This window comes from Macrobrachium rosenbergii, chromosome 24, assembly GCF_040412425.1.
Source record: "Macrobrachium rosenbergii isolate ZJJX-2024 chromosome 24, ASM4041242v1, whole genome shotgun sequence".
Taxonomy (NCBI): domain Eukaryota; kingdom Metazoa; phylum Arthropoda; class Malacostraca; order Decapoda; family Palaemonidae; genus Macrobrachium; species Macrobrachium rosenbergii.
The window spans coordinates 13,362,817-13,385,012 of NC_089764.1; the positions used below are offsets into that span (position 1 = coordinate 13,362,817).

At 38.8% G+C, this 22,196-nt stretch overlaps 1 protein-coding gene across 9 annotated transcripts in view; it reads right to left on the reverse strand.

Moving 5' to 3' along the window:
• Positions 1 to 4,377: 4,377 nt before the first annotated feature.
• Positions 4,378 to 22,196, reverse strand: part of LOC136851874 (aspartyl/asparaginyl beta-hydroxylase-like) — a 164,904-nt gene continuing 147,085 nt past the window's right edge. For all 9 annotated transcript variants that reach the window (XM_067126191.1, XM_067126195.1, XM_067126192.1 and 6 more), the window contains 2 exons: positions 18,780 to 19,011; positions 4,378 to 8,248 (listed from right to left, as the gene is read on the reverse strand). In XM_067126191.1, the coding sequence (XP_066982292.1) occupies positions 7,967 to 8,248; positions 18,780 to 19,011 (514 nt within the window). In that variant the 3' untranslated portion in view covers positions 4,378 to 7,966. The remainder of the gene's footprint in view (positions 8,249 to 18,779; positions 19,012 to 22,196) is intronic.

The following is a 22,196-nucleotide window of genomic DNA, read 5'->3' on the forward strand; positions in this document are numbered from 1 at the left end:
ATGTTGTATTTTATTGTTTCCATACTTAATTACCACTGATTATATCATTATTACATAGTTTCCATTCATTCACAGTACATTTTATACCATTTTCTCATATATGTTCCTCCTATTTTTACAGTCTGCTCATGCTGCTGTGTGTGCTCCTGCCCCTACACCAACTCCCTCGGTGTCTCCTGTTGATGATGCATCTGGCACCAAGACCAGGAAAACAAGTTTCAGAGCTCTTTGACGTAGCCATAACCAAGACACAGGCCCTCCATGAGGATATGATGGCTTCCATCCAGCCACCTCCACGTGGTCCCAGCGTCCTCTACTGGTGCAAATTTTTTTAAGAGGTGGGGGACGACTGCATGGAGGTGTCCCCTCACCTGAGGGTGACTCCGAAATGGAAGTCCTCAGTGCCATTCAGTGCTACATGAGTGCCTCCAAAGAGGGTGTCACGAGGCCGCCGCGGAGCCTGATACCCCAGATCCTGGCAGTGACAGCGGACAGTCCGGCACTTGCAGTGCCTGCAAATCAACATGGGTTTGGCCCACCTCCTGCACATTCAGGCAGTGTACAGCTGACAGCACAACAGCTGGTGGCTCTACATGTGCAGCTGGTTGGGCCCTCAGTGACCTCCACCCCGAAGGACCTCAGCAACCTGTCAATAGACGACATTCCTCAACAACCTGCAGCATTAATTTTAAGTTTATTTGTCATGTATGTGTGGACGTGCATAGTACTTATATTTATTGTATGCTTGTGTAATTTTTTTCTGTAGGAGTGGCTGTACATTTTTCTTATATTTAGTTGTATGTTTCTTTTTTATATTAAATGAATATGTATTTGCAATATCATGTCTAGCTCTATCCTCTTTCCAATTACTACGTATTGATGAGAATAATATATCATGGAACTGAAAAATATCTTGTATTATAAGAAGTAGCTCAAATACAAGTACACAAATAAAGAGGACAAAATGAACCTGAAAAGACTATCTAAGTATACATTACTTAATTTTAAATAAGTCCAAAATACTATATGTAACATATGAGCACAGAAACAAAATTACAACAGGCAGAAAAAAATAAGCAAGTCATATACAATGTCACAAATATCAGAAAGAAGGTACTTTCAACAAGATAGAATTATCATATCGGAATAGAATCAATGTTAAGTAATTATTACAAAGGGCAAAATAAATACTGTACATCTTTTTCTTATATTTATATGTATGTTTGCGTTTGATTTTAAATAAATATACACTTGCAATATCATGTCTGGCTCTATCCTCTTTCCAGTTACTGAGTGTTGATGAGAATAATATATCATGGATTTGAATAATATCTTTTATTAAATCAACTAGCTGAAATATAAGTACACAAATAAAGAGGGAAAAATGAACCTGAAAAGACTAACTACATTACTGAATTTTAAATGTCCAAAATAAATGCATGAACAGACATTTAAGTAAATACAACAATCAAGTATACAGGAAAGTAACTAAATCATGTTCTCCTGCCAATGCACCGAGCCTTCAGCCGATGAAAAATATTCTTTCAGCATGTTCCACTGTTGCTTTGCATCCCTGGATGCAGTGTTGCCGGTCACGGTTGGAAGGGCTGCTCCTAAGAACGGGTCACTCCTCCAGCTACCAGGTATGGTGGCATGTGTGACGGGGTGCTCCTGATCTCCTTCTTGTCTGCGTGCATTTTTTCTTATTATCATACTATGCAGAACACATGCAGACAACACTAATGGCTCTGTATGGTCAGGCTTCAGGCATATTGCTGTGTGGAATATTTGGAATCTGTTTGCCACAATCCCAAAGGCGTTCTCCACCGTCCTGTGTGCCCTACGTAACCTGTATTTGTAAATCCGTTCCTCATTGGTTAGGCCCCTTTTGGGGTAGGGCTTCATAAGGTAATTCCTCAGAGGGAAGGTGTCATCACCAACTAGGAAATGGTCAACAGGAGATCCATTAGGTTGACCTGGAAGGCCTCAGGTTGAGGAAGATTTGCTTCCTGTTGCAACAGGCTAATATGTTTGCCATCTATAGCTCTAATTACGTAGGGGAAAGTTCCACCGTTCCTCAAAACCCTGTGCAACCTCCTGTCAAGTTTCAGGTGTTTGTGGCACCTGCAGTTCCTCATCCCCGAAGGCAGCAACAATGGCCGTGCAGGTCTCTGGTACGATGTAGCCTATGGTGTTGTGGGCTACCCGGAACGAGTATTGCAGACTCTTGTATGCTTCACCCGTAGCGAGGAAACGTAGGGTGATAGCAACATGTAGGCCTGGCTCAATGAGTTTCCTCCAGAATGTCACTTTCTTCTCAATGTAGGGTGTGACTCATTCAACAATTTCATTGAAGAGGCCCCTGTAAATCTGGGTTAAATTTTTGTACAGGTCTGGGGCTTCAGTTGGCAACTCCTCCATCAGGTTGTCATAGTGACCTTGCTCCATTCTTTTCTGCAGGTACGGCCATGCCCACACCCTCCTTTGCCGCCTCTTTTTCTTCACTGTGTGGTTTGCAGCAACCATTCCAATCTCCAGCAATAACATGGTGTGCACATATTTGACGATGAACGGCAACATTTCTCTTCTGTCTGTACTTGCTATAGCTATAAGTTCACGGATTTCAGCAAGGTCCTTCATGTTGATTCAGCAGGATGGTAGTACGTGTTGATGCTGTGGTGTTATGTCAGTGACTAGCAACACTTGCAGCTGGCCGGCCCTTTTATAGCTGGGGTTTAACCCCCGCGTACGTGGGGACAACGTGAGGTTGACGTAACTCAGTAACGCACAACGTTACACATCCGGTATACATACGTCAGTGTTACGTGCTCTGCCACGCAGCACTTTTGGTTGCGCCGCCACTTGTTGGGTCACTTCCGGCAAGTGTCATGTCACGCTTACGCAGTGCGTACATTTGCGGCACACTATAATACACTTCCTTTACGCACATCAGCCCATGTCACGTACCCAGTTGGGCGGGGCGTATTCACCTCACGTATGGTTACGTTTCACAATTTCTGGCTGTGTGTGGCCATGCGTGCCTTGATACGTGAATGTGTAAAACTAGCATAACTTACAGTAAAAATTTCTTTAAATATTTGATGTTCAATTTCATCTAAGGAAGGAAATAGATGTAATATAAAAAAATTATGATTTACAGTAAATATCTTGAGAGCTACAGATTTAAATTTTTCTAGCATTTCATATCATTACTTGAGTTCAACCAGATTATTACACAAGACAACCATGTAATATTTCTAAGCTTTCATAGGGCTCTCCCTGAGGATTTGTTCTTCGCTACTGTTGATAAATTGTACTGCTAAGCAGGAAGGAACAAAAGATAAAGGATGAAAACCACAAGGCACAAAGCAATGTCAAGACTGAAGGGACACTGCAAAGAGCCTTTAGTACCATCCACAATATTTTAAGAAAATCATAGTATGTGCTGTCCCTCTTACAAATCCGAGGTTACGACGCTTTTCAAATATATTCATTAGAAATTATTTCCCAGTTTACGACGCATGTTCTGGGGTTATGACGCGTTGTAAGCCGATCCGACAGAAGAAATATGGCTCCAAAACGGCAGAATAATCAAAATTTGGGTTTTTTGATGAAAAACTCAATAAAAATGCAGTTTACATCATTTTCAATACAGCCAAAGTATTAAAAGTAAGGTTTTCTTAGGATTTTTGATGATTTTTTGGTTTACAACGATTTTTGGTTTACGACGCGTTGCGTAAAAACAGAACCCCGTTGTAAACCAGGGACTGCCTGTACTATGTATAGGTTAACTTTGAAGACTGATATTAAAGTGTCTGGACTGGCTTAACAACTGCAATATAAAATACCTTAGGCAATGACTATTCTTGATCCTGAAAAGTAATCTTGCCATCACAACCAACCAGCTATGATGGGAACAGTATTTTATCATTTCCTGTGAGACACCATAGCACACTTCAATCTTCACATGGTTATCAAAATATTAAATTAGCTTCAATTTTGAAATGGGGCAACGAGAAACGGGAATAATAGTGCAGTAATTTTACAGGAAGTGTGGCTAGTAAAGTGAGACCTTTTTATGACAAGGTCTCTTATACAGTAAATTTAAAATTTAAATTACTGTTTATAATGGATATAAAATTCCCAAAACAATCTACAAATCTACCATCACTTCTTGTTCAGAGAACTCTACAAAGAGGTACACAAAATAATTATAAAAAATATATAGTGTACCAACTCTATTTAATAGTCAGCTCAATAAATAAAGCAATCAATAAATATTAATTGTACTTTAGATTATTATTGTCACTATAGTTCAACCACACCAGTGACTTTGCATTGATACTGAAATACCTTATAAGGAAAAGAAAAACTCTCTTAACAATATCCCTTTTATTTAGCAAAACGAGGAACCATTCATAAAAATCATTCTCATTCACAAAAAAAATATATAAGCTACAGGGTATCTACTTTGTATCAAATAATCTATGCTCTTTATCCGTTGTGCAAGCATTTTAATTTCCTTGACATTTCGGCCAATGAAAGTTACCATATCTATTATTTTTCATAATAATTACTAGATCAGTGCAGACTCATAAATGGTATATAGTACTAAACATAAGATTACAATCTGACTAAATGAATTACACACCAATTTATCTATAACAAATGTACAAAAAAAGCTGAATCATAAAATAATGAAAATTACATTCTACTCTATGCCCCATTTTCTTCCACAGAAACTGTTGGAAAAAAAACTCCCTTCACCTTTTAAAATGGATTTTCTTCATACAAACAACTAAACCTGACTTCACTGTTTATCATAAAATGTACTGCTACCTGGCAGGCACAAAATAAAAAATATATACACACTGAAGAACACAAGAGATAACTTTACTTAAAGTCTCAATGGTTATTTCCTCCACTTTCAAGTTGTAACAGATCAGCCACTAGACTTTTTCTTTAGCATAAATATACCTGGGTTACTTAAAGTTACAAGATAGACACTCCACATTAGAATCCTTTTTTATATCACCTCTAGTGACTGACCCTGTTACATTTGAGCACGATTAAGGCACACTAGGGAGTTGTCAATGATCTTCCAAAGATCTCGACTAGTACAGTACCAAACAATAAATGAAGGAAAGTGTCTTATAAAATTATACAAGAAAATTGTAATAGTAAAGCATCTCCCAAGGCTTCCTCTGTGTGCATTAGTAACTTGAAAAATTAAAATAAAAAGTGCAACATATAAAACTATAAAAAGCACCAATAAGCCCTAAGTGAACTAAAAGATAAAAGTTTCCTTAAAAAAGCACCTACAAACCAATTGTAAATAATGATCATTGCATTAATATTTTTTCTTTTAACTACAGCCACTTCAAGAATGATGGAGCAAAATCATAGGAAAAGAAAAAAGTATGCCTAATTTTTTGGGATACCCTCTTAAAATTATTTCATATTCCTATGAATACTTCAGAAAAGGGACTAGGCTCCTGATATAATACAGCTATGCAGTACTGTGTAAATACCATGTCCTCCAGATTACATATAGCACAAGAATACAGGCTTGTCAAACTCCCTGACAAAGTACAATCAGTCTGATCTCTAATATTCAGCATGTAAATCCTTTTTACTCAAAACAAGCTTTGAAAACTGACTGCCCAACTTGCACAGTTATGTTGATCTACATGATCCTATTTTTAAAAAATGGCTTTTAACTCTAGCATCCCTGGCCTTAATGGAAGGAAGTAGCTGCCTACGATTTTAACATTCTGATATTCAGTATATAAATTTCAGTGTGTAAACACTATATATGCATTTCACTGAGATTTAACTGCTGGAGCAAAAACACTTTCAACTGATGGACAAAACTTTGATAGAAACAAATGGATTTAAAACAACCAAATTACCATATTGTACTTGGAATATACCACAGGTAATGAACAACTTAACATGCACTGACACAATAGATTTTAAAATAAGTTTGTATCACATAACAATAATTAGAGTACCTGTATACATGCTGCAAGCACAAATGGAACTCAGGATAATAAGTTGGACATTTTTAAATGGTTCCCAAAGCCTTTTAGCTGTTTTCAGTAACTGTAATGCTAACAGGGGCTTCATTTTTAAAAGCATATAAGGAGGATAATCTAAATATAATTATGGAAGCACAGGTAAATATCTAACTAGGAATGAAAAGGTCTATAAAAAGCCTATCTACACATTTTATCATAAAAAGAGTAAGTTGTTCTGAGTTTGGTTACATACAGCAAGAATAAAGTATGATAGTGCTTTCTCAACTTTATTCCATGCTCCAATTATTTTTTAGTAGAACTGACCATACAAGCAGATCCTCAAGTAAAATATTCAGTTACGTTCATGGTAATCACAAAAACTGGAGTTACAATATCTTAATGATGTAAAATTATGAATTCAAGCTGGACATCCAGTCCCACAGACCAGTAGCTTCCTTGGCATGAAAACAGTTCAGTTTCTTAGGAGGGATGAAAGTGTGTACCTTGGGATCACCTATGTGGCTTTAAATTCCTCCAATATAGAAGACCATTCTGAAACTACCTAAAAAGAACAGTCTGCCAACAGTCCACAAACTGAATACAAACCTCTGTATGTTAAATAAGGCAGCCAACATTCACTGATATTGGATTACTACATTCCATGAGTGTTTTCATTAATGGTAATGGGCTACCAAAGAAAATAATTAAAAGTAAAGTAGTGAGCGCCATGCATAATAACTCCACATATTAATTACAAGGGATGGGGTGGTGAAATTAGTCCAAAATTTAATCTTTCTTGGTACCAAAGACTGATTTTAAAAAACCCTTCCATTGTGCTTTGATTTGATCACTTTAATGTAAAATTTATAGTACCAATGAATAAACAAAATGTGAAATTAACCATACTTTATATTTGAAATGGTAAGTGCATCTAAAGTTATACAGTATACTGTTACCATCTTTCATGTAATAATGACATTCATAAGTTAACCATACATCAGAGGAGGATCAAAAGATGTTTGAAAGAAGTTTGGCTATATGGGTAGTATGGAATTGTAGTAAAGGAGGAGCTGCTTGATACCTGTCTGACTTTCTTCAATAGGAATTTCAGTCCAAATAAAAGAGCATAAGGTAAGTTTTCTTCCTGAAGTCAGCTAATGAAAGTGCATTACCATGATATAATGTTCTTGAGATTTTCTTTGGTGTATTCTTGATGGACACAAGGTAGTGCTAAAATCACTTTAACATGTAAATTACTGGTAACTCAATACACCTACTGTGACTAGAATGTTAAATATTTTCCAAAACAACTAAAAAAACAGCCATTCAAAAATGTTTCTAGATTTGAAACATGACTGGTATCAATTTGCAAAAACTCAAGCCCAGAAAACATACACCAAGTAAAACCTGGAATGACAGAACATGGGAGCCATTTCTTGTCCAAACATACATTCAAGGATATAAGCATAAGTTCTTCATTTTTAGCAAATCACTGGCCACTGTGTATGTAACAAATATATGTGTGCCTGCTGATTTCTAAGTAATAAAGATTGCAATTTAATGCAACCGCAAAAATTTAAATAGAGCTATAAAATCACAAACACCACCTTTCTGTTGGTAATGCTACCATAGCAAGGTAACTAGAATAAACTGCAATATTTTTTTTTTGCATTTCTAAAATGCAAAAAACCAACTTTGATCCAATATATACACTGTACTTATAACAGTACACAGAGCTGATGGTACCTTTACAAACCCACTAACAATGCTTTTGTTTTATTTACTGAAATGTTATCATACCCCAACTACAATGTCAAGTCCTGACTCGTGAAACATACAGAATCAGTATCTCAAATATCATGATATATTTGCAAACACTGTGGTAGTTATATTACCTTTAAAACGTCTTAGAGGCACACAAGGAATGTAACATGTAAACAAGAAATTTACAAAGGAGATAAGGACTTTTTCTCATAATCAGTTAATTCAGGATGCCAGACATCTACAATTAACACCAACCTCTTAGTTGTTCCATTATGCCAAACCTCATGCTCCCAGCTGTCATCAAAAACGATGATTTTCCCTTCTTCCCAACTTACCATCTGGTCAGCAACACGCAAATGCACACCTGAAGGTACCACAAGACCTAAGTGGGCCCTCAGACGACAATTAGTGGGGCCAGTGTGAGCATGAACGTGTGTGTCAGGATCCATGACACTGAATTTAACCTGAAATAGTTGAGAATCTTATACTATCTTTCATATTGAATAAATATATAAAAATGTTTTTATTCAAGGTGAATGGAATGGCAAGGCATAAAAATAACCAACTACAGTCTCATTGATTTAAACTACTGTTCGCTAGACACCTTTTGGCATGTTTAATTGTGTAAAAGTAATAACTAATATCCAAATTACCACACTCATTTCAAAGAAAAATTTTACCTAAAATTATACAGAAAAGTAATTTCGTACGACAGGAATACAAACAACCGCTTTCCAACTAACATATGTTGTACATTAGGTATTCTGATGATAGGTGACGTAGGATTTTAGATTTGATATTAACCTACTGATTGAACGAGTCTGCCTGAAGTATATATTGCAACTAGGAACACATTTAATAAGACAAAAACTAGGTATCACTGTGGGTGGCAATTATACAGTAGCCATAACATTCCAAATTTGTACAGTACTTGAATTTTTTTATGAATCTAAATTCTCACATAATCTCTTGCAATGATAAACATGAGAGCTATGTTACTTGTGCTAATTCAATATATCCCAGAAAACTTGCAGAAGTTTGTAATACTAATCATGAATGACCCTTTAAAATCAGGACCCTGCTTAGATATTGATATCAAAAGTATAACTTGCCTATTCTTAAAAAATATCTGCATGAGAGAAGAGATTTTAATTTTGAAAAGCGAGGTCTTCCTACTCTTTACTGTACTCTAATACTGTACATCACTTATGCATATGGCTTAAGGAGTCATACGCACACAGTTTTCTAAAACTAAGTATTTGTATGGAAGGTGAAGATTTTATTTTTAACTGTCAAACTTTTGTAAATAAACAAATTAATACTGTAATATATTTCCAACACAGTTTCTTACAAAACTTATGAATAAGGTTGAATTTAAAAAGGCTTGAACTATTAATAAATATTATTTTAATAAAAGAGTTTGAACAGATTTTCCAGTATATAAAATTTAGTATGTACTCCTACATTCTCTATGAATCTTTTGTGTACTGTAGTATTTGTGAATACAAGTATCTACTTATTTATACAAATACCTCCACTATCATAAACCCCTGCTATACACATTATGAAAATACAAAAGGTATCCTGACAACTTACAATAAGGTAGTGACAATGATACAGGCAGTTCACTATGTATTTTATATATATTATTATTCCTGATAATTAGTTGTATATACTGCCTTCTATCATATAAAATTTGATTTTAATATTTATGCAATAATTTTATATTACAGGTACAGTAAATTGTCAATGACTGCAACCTGCTATATACTTTATGGGTATTAAAAGTGAAAACTACGATGAATGGTACAAAGAACTATATAGATAAATATACATGCCCTCCTGTGCATTTTTGTCCATCACTGACTGCACTTTTACTTTTTATGTGTTACTCTGACTACTATATCATGTATAAAAAAAACTAAAGCTTCTTGGGAGGTATATAGTAGTGAAGGTTTTGTACATCTAAAAATTATTTTCAAACTGCTACTGGCAGCCTCTGGATTACAGCAGGGGTTCCATTCCAGCGGTGCGCCATAAATCGGAAATCGCTGTAAGTTGTATCTTAATAATAATAAGAATAATAATCTCAGTTACGGTGCTTACAGCGTCATAATCCTAGTTATGGCACCGTAAGTCGGATTACAGCGCCATAACCCGGAACCAATTTTTTTTATGAATATATCTGAACAAGTGCCTTAAGTTCGAAATGCCGTAAGCCAGAGCTGCCGTAACTCGGGGACTGCCTACCTGGTCCCAAGACCAGGTCTGCATATGTCAGCTGTTGTCTGTATGTTTTTGTTACTTGCATTAATGTTTTACGTAATGTCTATTAAATCTGATTACTATACTTCTTGAAAGACATTTGGCCTTGTCAACTTCTATCATTGTGTCTAAACGAAAAGCAGATACACTTATCAATTATAATTACCCTTGGAGGTAAGTTTTTCCCAAGATATTGTGAATTGGATATTAAGTGATATGTGTGGCTTAACATTTATGATTATAAAGAAGTCATGTGTGTATCAGCTACAAAATTTTAAATTTTATATATATGCCCATATTCCAAGGTAGGTAGGAAGGCCAAGCTGCTGAATATTACCGGCATTTGTAAATGCACATAAGGTCCCTGAAAACTGATGTCTAACAAAGTTAATTATTTACTAAACTAAATATAATATAGTACAATACAACATTAAAAATGTAAAGAGAATGTGGGTCATCAGATATTCATCTCTGTGAGTGTTTTCCATATGAAGAGGAGGAAGAGGAGGAGGAGTGGCTGGTCTTAAGCCTCTATGATGGGCAAGGGTAAGAAAGCAGATGCGGTGGAAGAAGAGGCTGGAATTATCTGTTTGTCTTTCAGGAAATACAATGAGAATTATGTTAGTAATTTTCATTTTTCTATTTGCGTAAGTTAAGTAAGTATTCATGTCTGTAAATGCAATTTTACCTTTGTTTATATTTTTCTCAAGGGTGGATGATGTTTGTAATTTTTAACCTGTGAATGTGACTCTTCTTTATTTTTTACTAATTACAGTATAACTGATATGTATATACAGCACTGTAATTTTATGGTAGATTAGACTAAAATTTATGTATAATTCAGGCATTTATGACCTACTATAAAGCTTTTTACATTTTTACCTCGTGTGGTTAATGAGAACAGCACCAAAACTCAAAAAAATATTGTTTAATTAATGATTACCCTGCAATTAATCATATCTGCAGACCAGAATCAAGCAAACAATATTGTAGCTTACATTTTTTTTACTATTCCTTTATGAAATTTGGGGGGGGAAGTCTTTTATGCCCTGGTGTCTTATATGCCATCAAATAGGTACTGCAAAGGGTTTATTAACTTGCAATTGTTAAAAATACTAAATTAAAAAGATATTTGTATTTTTCCTAACATACAAACCTACACTTTCATATATGGAGTGCTCCACGCTTACCTAACTTTGGCTGTTCTTAACTCGTCTCTGAAAAACAAAATCCTAATGCTACCTGGGTCATGTGGGGTGGCTTGATGCTAACCTCTTCTTCCATTGTCTGAGACAGCCCATATGCAGTTCTGCTCAATCTCCCAGAAGGAGTGAGAGACCAAGACTACGTGGGGTGGTATGAGGAGGGTAACTACCAATATGAAAGCGCAGGTTCGCATGTTAGGAAAAATACAAATTTCTTTCAATTTGTTATTTGTTCTGACACATATGCAAACCTACTCTTTCATATATGGAGCGTCACCTGAAGGTGGGAGTACAGTACTACCTCTCAGGTAAAACGTTACCCCTTACCCCCAAGGACTTGCACGGGTGTAAGCTGATGTGATGTACTAACTTTTTCTTCGTAATGTAGCTGACGACGCCTTCCCCTTCCAACGGAGCTCCTATAGGGTTCTACGTCATTAAATAACTTGTTGTGCAGCCATCAACAGACCCAAAGTGAAGGTATTTTAGGACTTGAATGCTACATCCTTAGGGTATGCCCTCCAAATTACCTCTCAGCCTGAAGATAGTGTTCCTTGATACCTCCCTCTTCTCTCAGCCTGTACTTAAGAAGTCTACGACAGTTTGGTCTGCAGGGGCTGTATGTTTAAGGTAGGATCTCAAAGCTCTGAACAGGCATAGCACCACTTTGTCCCGTTCGTTATCTGCAAAGTCCTTAAATGAAGGAACAGAAAACATCGAATCTTGGGTCATGTGTGGAGGGGTTCTGGGTCTTCGCCACAAACTCTGGGAGGAAGGTAAAGCCCATCGATGTCCACCCATGGGTGTCGGTCATGTCATATGACAGATCATGAAGTTCGCCCAACCTCTTTGTTGATGCCAATGTCAGTGGGAACACTGATTTTAGGGTCAAGTCCCAGTTTGAGGCCCTTCTGAGTAGTTCATAGGGCACTTTTCTCAGGGAAGCAAGGACCTTGGTGACACTCCATTCTCGAGGAAAGCAACTCTTCTCAAAGTTTCTGACCATGTCCAACAACTCCTATGACGGTGAGATGTCCTTCATTCCACACTGCTGCCACTCTGGCCACTTGTTCCTCAGACAGCCACCCACCTTGGTCTGATGTGGGGGGTGGAAATGTCCAACCCTCATCTAGTGCACCCTCTCTTCCACATCCTGTTTCACTTCCCTGGACAGAGGGGCTGGGAGGTCCTGAAGGACTGCCTTCCTTCCTCTAGTGGTTTTCCTCAAGTGGCTGGGAGGTCCCGTTCTTGAAATCAGGGGGGAAACGACTTGTCTCAAGCTCAGCGTGGCCCTACTCTGGGCCACCGTGCTGATCAACTGCCCTCTTGAAGCGGACTTGAGTGAGGCCGCTGAGAGGGAGTTCTTCACATCTCTCTTCTCGGTTACTGCCTGACTCAGCAACTCTGGAGGGAAGCACACGGACGCATCCATGAGGGGGCTATTCCTTAGGCCGAGCCAACTATCGGCTAAGATGTGCCTCTGAGCCAATGATAAGAAAGACTCCCTCCTTTTGAGGATGAAGACAGAGCCTTCCCTGCTGGAGCCATGACACCTTCATGGCGTGCCATTTTCTGGATGGCACGAACTCCTTCATATCTTTCATCCATGCCTTGGCACCTGTTGAACCAAGAGATGGTCCTCAATGCCCTTCCCAACATCACTTCATGGTGCATCATTTCCCCACTAGTGAATTTGGAGCCGATTTGCTAACGACTATCCAATGGTATGTTGCCTGAAAGTTGGCACACCAACACATTCACACACCTGGGAAGGGAGCTGGCCTCTTCCTGCACATAATACTTGGCTTGGTAGGGAAAAAGGTGGGTGCAGCAATTTTTGGGACCTGGCAGAGGCTAGGGACCCTTGCTCACCTGTTACTAGGCTGTCTGACTCCTTTATAATGCTTGCTACCAACAGAAACTAAGGATGGTTTGTTTTGCCTCTGGGATGCTATCTGACAAATGTTCCATGTAGAAGTTGGGGTAGTTTTCGGGCGTCCCATTCTCTGGTTCCTGAAGGTCCCATTTTCTATGGATTTTGAGGATAAAGTCTGAGAGGCTACTCTCCTCATCTGGCAAATCCAGAAGGGAGGAATCCATCCCTTCCTCTGAGTACAGGCAGTCCCCAGTTATTTGTGGCCTCGGTTACCAGTGGTCCAGTTTTAAGGCGTTTGTCTAGTGACAATGATAACTGGATTTTCAGGGGCAATGTGTGCTGATCCCTGCTTACTGGCCCCGAAAATCCCCAGTTATCAGAGCCGATAACTGGGGATCGGCGCTATTATCGCCGACTTTCAGTTATCAGCGATTTTTGGTTATCGTTATGCCATCAGGAACGGAAACCCTACCAATAACTGGGGACTGCCTGTATGTGGTACTACATGACTTGATGGCCACGGTATCTCCCACTCCCCATTCTGTTCTGCTAGGTGGGCATCCGGTCCCCAAAGTTGTGAGGAGGCTGAGTTGGATACGGCACCAGGCCTACTGACCAGCCCTGGTGATCATCATCTGGGACCATAATATACCCCTTCCCAAGACGTATCTCCCGAGCGCAAAAGGTGACATTTTCCTGATTTCCCGTCGGTACTCTGTCTCAGTGATCTATGTCAGAAACAGTTCCTGGACTGGAAGTCCTCCTGGACTGGAACTGAGAAGAACGGTTCTTTCGATAATGCTGGTGACCCCATTCCAATGTGGCTGAGTAGCCGTAGCCGCTCCTCCCAGTGTGGCTCCTTTGCGGTGATGAGCTACACTTGCTCCGCACCGGAGAAGATCTGGAGGAGAGGTCTGACTCCGTAGAGGGGGGAAATCTCCGTCTCTCCCGGCTATGTGAATGACACTTTTGTTCTTCTACTCTCTAATCACCGATCGGTTGGGAATAACTATAGCAAGGTCTAAAGAATTTCCACATTTTTTCATATTAAAAAATATGTAATGCTTGAAAAAAACACAAATTACAAAAATTTTCATTGTTAAGTACAACCAGTTTCTGGCGATAAATCACAGGTCCATGATATATCCAATGAAAATGTATGTGCAATTTTTCACACAGACACATTGCTTAAAAACAACAATGTATTTAGATACATTACTTAGAAATTATTATGGAATCAATAGTAACAATTGTTTAAAAAAAACATACTAATCATTCAACACATACATTAACTAGAAATTGAAAGCATTCTTTTAAAGACTCTACTTTGTTCCGTATTTTTTTTTTTAAGAAAATATTTCTGTTTAATATTTTTATTCTAAAGAAACATTCAACAACAAACGAAATATGTGACAGTATCAAAAGGTAAATGAGTAAAATTTGACAGTTCTACATCTAACATTTTGACAGTTACTTTTACAGCTCTTAGTCCTTTTTCACCATGCTAGCATTTAAATATTTTTCCACTGTTTTCAGTTGTTCATAAAATTCTTTCGTGGGCTTCATTAATTTCTACGTGCTTCATTAATTTCTATCATCTTCACTATACCTGTCCATGAGTTATCTTCGAATGGCACATATGACTCCAGATACTATACTGATATTTTAGAAATTTATGGGCAATAAATTCGCCAAAATATTCTACACCATGTTATTCAATGCTGCTCTCTTGTAAACTTTCAGTAAAGCTATTTTCTTTTTCTTCTGCACCGAAGTTCTCTGATAAACTAAAGATATGTTGTAGTGACTCATCATCATTACTATGGGAAGAAGTTTGCTTATCAAGCAAAAAATGTAATGTGCCAGCTGTTAGTTATCTCCTATGCAATTGTTGTCTGCATTATATTTTGACCCCAGGAGAGAACCGTCTTTCCCTAAAAGATGACATCTAATTCTTTGCTTCACTGCAACTGTCAATGGGTGCTGATAGCAAGCTCCCATCTGTCGTAGGCAGGTATAGAAAAGCTCAAGTCCATCTTAATTTAATCTGTATGTCATTATACATGATATATCAAATTCGTCTTTTACAATTTGTAACAATTTGGGCAAAGACTGTGAGGGAAATAAAAATCCCTTTTGAAAGGGGTAAAGACTTTTACTTCCCAGAACCTTCACCGATACCGAAGCAATAAAACTGGATGTTATGCAATGGACAGCTTCAATTTACCAGTTTATCATAATGGGTATATGGAAGAGCTTTGCACTGAACACCAGGTCTCTCTGATGTCATAATCCGATCCAGTGTTTACCTACGGAGGAAAGGGCACATTTGGGTCCCTTGGGGGTTGACCTGGTATTCTTTAGACCTTGGATTTAAGGGTGATTCTGGCTGGTTGTTCTTTCCTGAACTCTTTCTTGAGGCCTGCCAACAAACTGGGTCTGATTTCTTCATAGTGGAAGGCACAGAGAGAGGAAAAATATCCTTACCTGATGTGATGGGTAATGGAGAAGGAGTTTGTAGTGGCAACGATGGTGGTGGAGAGAGAAGGAACGGGGAAGGTTCTCTGGGGATAGGGGTGGTCTTCTTCCTCCACCTCCTTTTGTACTTTTCCCCACTGTAGAGACAGCCATGATACCCACTCTCCACATGAGGCCTCACGGGAACATTCCTAACCCCTGCACATGATGCACACGGAATGGGGATCAATGCCTAAAGGTGACACGAATTTTTCGCAGGGCTTGTCGTTGCCCACACAATGTTGTACTTTGGGTTTCCAGTTCTCTTCCATCACCACGGAAAGCAAGAGAAAGCTTGCAATCACTTGGGAGTGGGAAAAAAGACACAAACTTGTGCAATCACTTGGGCCTTGAACAAGCACTTTCCCCAAACCCAGATAGATCTCACAGAACAAAAATCTTTGTAATTACATTATGAAAAACTTAGGATGGGTTTTCCTTTCTCTTCCGGAAAGAAAGAGAAAGCTCACCAACACTCGGGTGTGGGGAAAAAAAGACACAATCACACTGATCATGTGGGTACTGAACAAGCACTTTCCCTGAAGCAAGACAGATATCTCCCATAACGACACAAAATCTGTTTAACTCGGGATGGAATTCCCCCACAAAGAAAACAACGCTAAACTGTGCACTGTTCATGTATTTCAAGAGGAAGAACGCATGTAGGAGACACTCGCTCCCTCACTCCTTTCTCCTGCACTGGAATGAAGGAGCTAGTGTCTCCTATTGTGTTCTTCCTCTCCTTTGTCCTGCACTGCTGTTGGCCCAGCGTTCGACTCTCCGACCGGCCAGTGAAGAATTAGAGGAATTTATTTTTGGTGATAGAAATTAATTTCTCGTCATAATACGGTTCAGATTACACAATAAGCTGTAGGTCCCGTTGCTAGGTAACCAGATGGTTCTTAGCCACGTAAAATAAATCTAATCCTTCGGGCCAGCCCTAGGAGAGCTGTTAATCAGCTCAGTGGTCTGGTTAAACTAAGATATACTTTTGTCCTGCACTCAGGAACAAAGACCCAAGCCTAACGGACCAACAGCAATAATCACCACATAACTGAAGATATCAACAATAAAAACAGTAAACAGGGTCAGGCAAATGCTAGGAACTGGGAGTATGTAATCCCAATCAAACAGAACAGAAGGGAAATAATATGAATGCAAAATGAGAGATGAATCAGAAAACGTGCGAACTCGAGTCAAGCTATGAAGACAATGTAAGAGTAAGTCGGTGTCAGGTCACCCCACGTGACCCAGGTAGTTAGGATTTTGTTTTTCAGAGATGAGTCAAGAACAGCCAAGGCTAGGTAAGCACAGTGTACTACATATATGAAAGCGCTAGTTCGTATATGTGTTGGAACAACCTTGGTTTAATATCAAAGTATGATTTCAACCTTAAATTATGACTCCCTGTTCACTTCGGGGCTGAAGGTTCCATACAGATTTAAATCAATGAGCTTTACATTGTATCCTTTGTCACAATCAGTTAATTAAGAGGTTTTCTCCATCAGTTCATTTCTTCCACAAAAACTGCCATTTGGATTAAGGCAAATGATGGTTTTGTTGTGAAAAAATTAAGTTTTCTAAAAACAATGCCAACTTTTTTTTAGTAAAACCCATCAATTACATCAAATGTCCTGCTTCTTAACACTGTTGATTGTTAACAGCTATTACAGGACTACACAAGAAACAAAGCTCTTAAATGAAATTCATTTCACATGGGGTACATGTGTAGTACAGCTATCCAACCAGCAGGTGATTATCTTCTGAAGTAAGAATGAAATATCTAAGAATTGTAGAAGAGCACAATTGTAATTTAATGTAAATGATGGGTGTGTAAGTATGAAAAGACATGTACAGGCAGTCCCCAGTTATCGGTGGCGATTAAGTTCCGAAGGCGTGATAAGTGAAAATTGCCGATAACCGGAGATCGGCGCTTCTGTTAGGTATGTATCAGAACCAATACCCGATTATCAGCGCTGATAAGCAGAAATCAGTGCATATCAGTGCCGAAAATTGCTACTCTTCATTGCTAGACAAGCGCTGTAAAACCAGATCCCCGAGAGCCCGCTGATAACCAGGGACGGCCTTCTTTTCAAACATACAAGGCAGTAATTCCATTAAAGTTTCAACACACTACATACAAACTAGATTCAAAACTATCTCTGACTACTGCATCAGTAGTCAGTAATATCCACTTCCACCTTGGTACAAGGGAAATCACTAAAAAAATCACTGTGTAAAGGAAAACCAGTAATCAGAAAAAAAACTAATTCTAAAACAATCTAGGAAGACTTGTGGGCAACAGTGTACACTGTTGAAGCCACAAAGTATCAGAATGTTCCAAGGCTGAGGCTCTACATGATGCTCATGAATACACAGTAATACTCACTACTGCCCTTTTGTTTTTAAGGGGAGTCTTAAGTTTCTGGGACACTTCTGTGATCATGAAGCATGTTTAATTATAAGCAATGGGTTTGTTGGAAAATGATTTTGCATTAAGAAATATGAGAAGCAATTAAATAGCAAGTTAGTTCCAAAAATTTCAAGTAAAACAAATTTACAATTCAAAGCTAAATGCTTGAATAAATACTTACTGGAACACAGAGAGTAATGAAAGTTTTAAAATGTATACAATACTTGACTGCTAATGCTTAATTCTCCAAAATTCTACATTAGCCTTACCCAAAAAACACAAATCCAATTCTTCTTGTTTTAAAAGAGCACTACAGTACAGTAAACCTCCCGTATTTGTGTTCTCACGATTCGCGGATTTCTCTGTGGAACGTATCTACCTATTATTCGCAGGAAATTCGCCCGTTCGCAGTATTTTCAGAGATATATTCACTAATTACTGTATTTTCATATCATTTTCATGACTAAATGCACTTTTTGTGGTAAAATGATAGTATTAAAATACTCAGGTAGAAGCATTTTTAGAAGGGTTTCTTGTGTCAAAATAGGCAGTTCTAAGTGTTTTTAGAGGGGTTTTAAGTATTCGCGGATTTTAGCTATTAGCGGGGGGGGGATACGCATCCGCCGCAAATACAGGGGATTTACTGTACATGTAACTCAATATTTCAACTACCGCCACAGCATCTTCAACTAATAATGTAAAATAAACATTTCTCATACCTGGCCTCTTTTACATCCTGCTGCTGGTAAAAAGTATTCAATCAATGAGCATGTTACTTTTGCTTTGACACAGTTTGCTGTAATTTTACGTCCTCGACTAAACATTTCATACTGCTTCCAGTCTCCTCTTGCTTGGAGATTTTCTGATTCTGGTCTGAAACCATCTTGAGGTGGTTCTGTTAACAGTGCAACAGCTTCGTCTCGTATTGTCTCCCAGTTAGCTTCAAGTTTCCTATTGTGAATAAAAGCATACAGGAAAGGTTACAAGGACTTTATCAATTACAAACTGTAATCAATGTTCTATAAAATAAAAGATTTTGCTTTCAAATTAAACATGATACTAAACATGATTCATACCATTATCCTTAAAAGTTTCAGAAGCACTTCTACCAACTTATGAAATTCCTAGAAAAATAAGTCTGGTTGTTACAACAGGCTACCAAATTAATAAATGTTCAAAAAATATATAATATGATATTTTTATGATAAAATAAGGTTTTACTTATACTTACCTGGTAGTTACATATAGCTGTCGTCTCTGACGTCACGGCAGAATTTTAAATTTCGCGCTAGCGCTATAAACACCTAGGTGATCCCTCTACCAGTGCCCTCTATAGGTAACAAGGAACTATCCCAACAATGTTCTAGAACTCATTAAGTTTTATGCCCACTTGACATGAGAGGGAGGTGGGCGGGTTTACTCATGTAACTACCAGGTAAGTATAAGTAAAACCTTATTTTATCATAAAAATATCATTTTTACTTATAGAACTTACCTGGTAGTTACATATAGCTGATTGGCACCTTTAGTGGAGGTGGGACCATGTCAGCCACATACATTGTTAGAAATCAAAACCTGAATTTTAGTTCCTTACCTTGAAGGATTGCTGACTCAGCAGTTACTGCCTCTGTAGTCTGCTTATCCCTCGATTGTATTGACAGGATATAAAGGATCCGGTGTCAGATACAATCTGTTAGTACTGCCGTGAGGACAACGCCGTGACAGACAAGACTTAGTATGCCCTTGCTCTGGGCGCAGTACCAAATTAACAATAAGGGATCACCTCTATCACCATAATATTAAAAATTAAAAATTAAACACTTTCAACCACAAACTTAAAAAGACTGTAGGTACTCCTAAACCATCAAACATAGTACCTACAGATGACGCAACCAAACCCAATTTCCAACATCTAGGAGAAAATGTTAGTCGGATAGGATTGACCCTCTTTCTCCCTCACCCACCACCATGTCAGTAACCACTAAAGGCCCTAAGGTACTGCCATTGTCAAAATCTGTCTTCAATTCTGACAAGTAATGCGATGCGAAGACTGACTTACATCGCCAATACGTAGAATTCACAATCTTTTGCACTGAGAGATTGTGCCTGAAAGCTAAAGATGTAGCTACAGCTCTTATCTCATGTGCTCTCACTTTCAGAATTCCCGTGTCTGAGTCCTGACAATTCCCATGGGCTTCCGAAATAACTTCTCTTAAGAAGAAAGCAAGAGCATTCTTGGAAAGTGGTCTTGTCGGGTTTCTCACAGAACACCACAAGTTCTCCGAAGAGCCCCTGATTCCCTTTGTTCGGTGAATATAGAACTTTAAGGCTCTCACCGGGCACAACAATCTCTCTTGTTCTCCTTCTCCCACAAGATCTGAAAGGCTCTTAATGCTGAAAGACCTAGGCCATGGTCTGGACGCATCTTCGTTCTTCGCTAAGAACCTAAGAGAGGAAGAACATACAGCTTTTCCTTGAGAGAAACCAATAGTTTTGTCCAAGGCATGAACCTCACTCACCCTCCTGGCTGTTGCGAGTACTACTAGAAAAATAGTTTTCTTGGTCAAATTTCTCAACGAGACATTTGCCAAAGGTTCGAATTGATCTGAACAAATCCATTTAAGAACGATGTCCAAATTCCATGCTATTTGTTTAGGAACTTTCATCTTCGAGGTATTAAAAGCCTTAAGTAAATCCGTTAGATCCTGATTGTTCGAGATGTCTAGACCTCTGTGCTTAAATACCGATGCGAGCATTGATCGATACCCCTTAATTGTGCTCAAAGACAATCCTTTTTCCTTTTAAAGGGATAGCAAGAACTTCGCTATTTGATTTAGAGAGGTTTTAGAAGACGAAACTCCATGTCTATTGCACCAGTCTCTAAACTGACTCCATCTTGCCTGGTACACTGCGTCCGAAGACTTTCTTCTGGGTCGCGCAATAGCGCTTGCAACCTCCTTTGAAAAGCCTCTCTTCCTGAGGAGTCGCTCGACAGTCTGCAGGCGACAAGCCGTAGAGCGGACAAGTTCTGATGGAACCTCAGGAAGTGGGGCTGTCTGAGTAGATCTTTCCTCGATGGGAGGATCCTCGGAAAAATCTGCGAGAAGGAGGAGAAGATCTGGGAACCACTCCTCGATGGCCAGAATGGAACAATTAGTGTCATCTTGGTGTTCTTGTGGTTCCTGAACTTTTCCAGGACCTTCCTGATAATTTTGAAAGGTGGAAAAGCGTAAAGTTCCAGGCAATCCCAACTCATTGTCATTGCATCCACCCAAAGAGCCTTGTCGTCCGGATCTGGGGAGCAATATACGGGGAGGCGTTTTGTTCTGTCTGTTGCAAACAGGTCTATTAGCGGACAACCCCACAGATTCCACAACTGTTTGCAAACCTGCGGATGTAAGGTCCATTCCGTGGGCAAGACTTGATTCTTCCTGCTTAAGAGATCCGCTGTTACATTCCTCTCGCCTTTTATGAACCTGGTCAATAACGTGACCTCGTTCTCTTCCGACCATTCTAAAAGTTCCTTGGTCGTCTGATACAGGGAGAAGGAATGAGTGCCCCCCTGCTTTTTTATATAAGCAAGAGCTGTCGTGTTGTCCGACTGAACTAGAATTACCTTGCCTTTTACCTCTTGTTGAAATTGCATCAAGGCTAGATGTACCACTTTCAGTTCTTTCACATTTATGTGCAGTTCTTTCTGTTCTTCCTGCCACTGGACCGAACATTCCTTGTTGTCTAAAGTCGCTCCCCACCCCTGATCCGAAGCGTCTGACAAGAGTGTGAGGTCTGGGTTCTTGATATAAAGAGAAATTTCCTCCTCTAGTCTTTCTCTTGAATTCCACCAGACCAGCTCCTTCTTGATCCGATCTGAGATCTTGAAAAGAAAGGAATCCGGATGGGTTTTGCGTGGCCATTGGCTTTGTAGATAAAACTGCAGAGGCCTCATCTTGAGTCTCCCCAGTTTTACGGACTTCTCCATCGAGGCTAAAGTCCCCAGCAAGCTCATCCACTGGTTGGCTGGGCAAAACTCGCAATGTAGAAAGTTGTCTATCTTGCTTAGACAAAAATCTACTCTCCGTATTGATGGAGAAGCCCGAAAACCCAGAGAGTCCATCCTCACTCCCAAATAAACTATC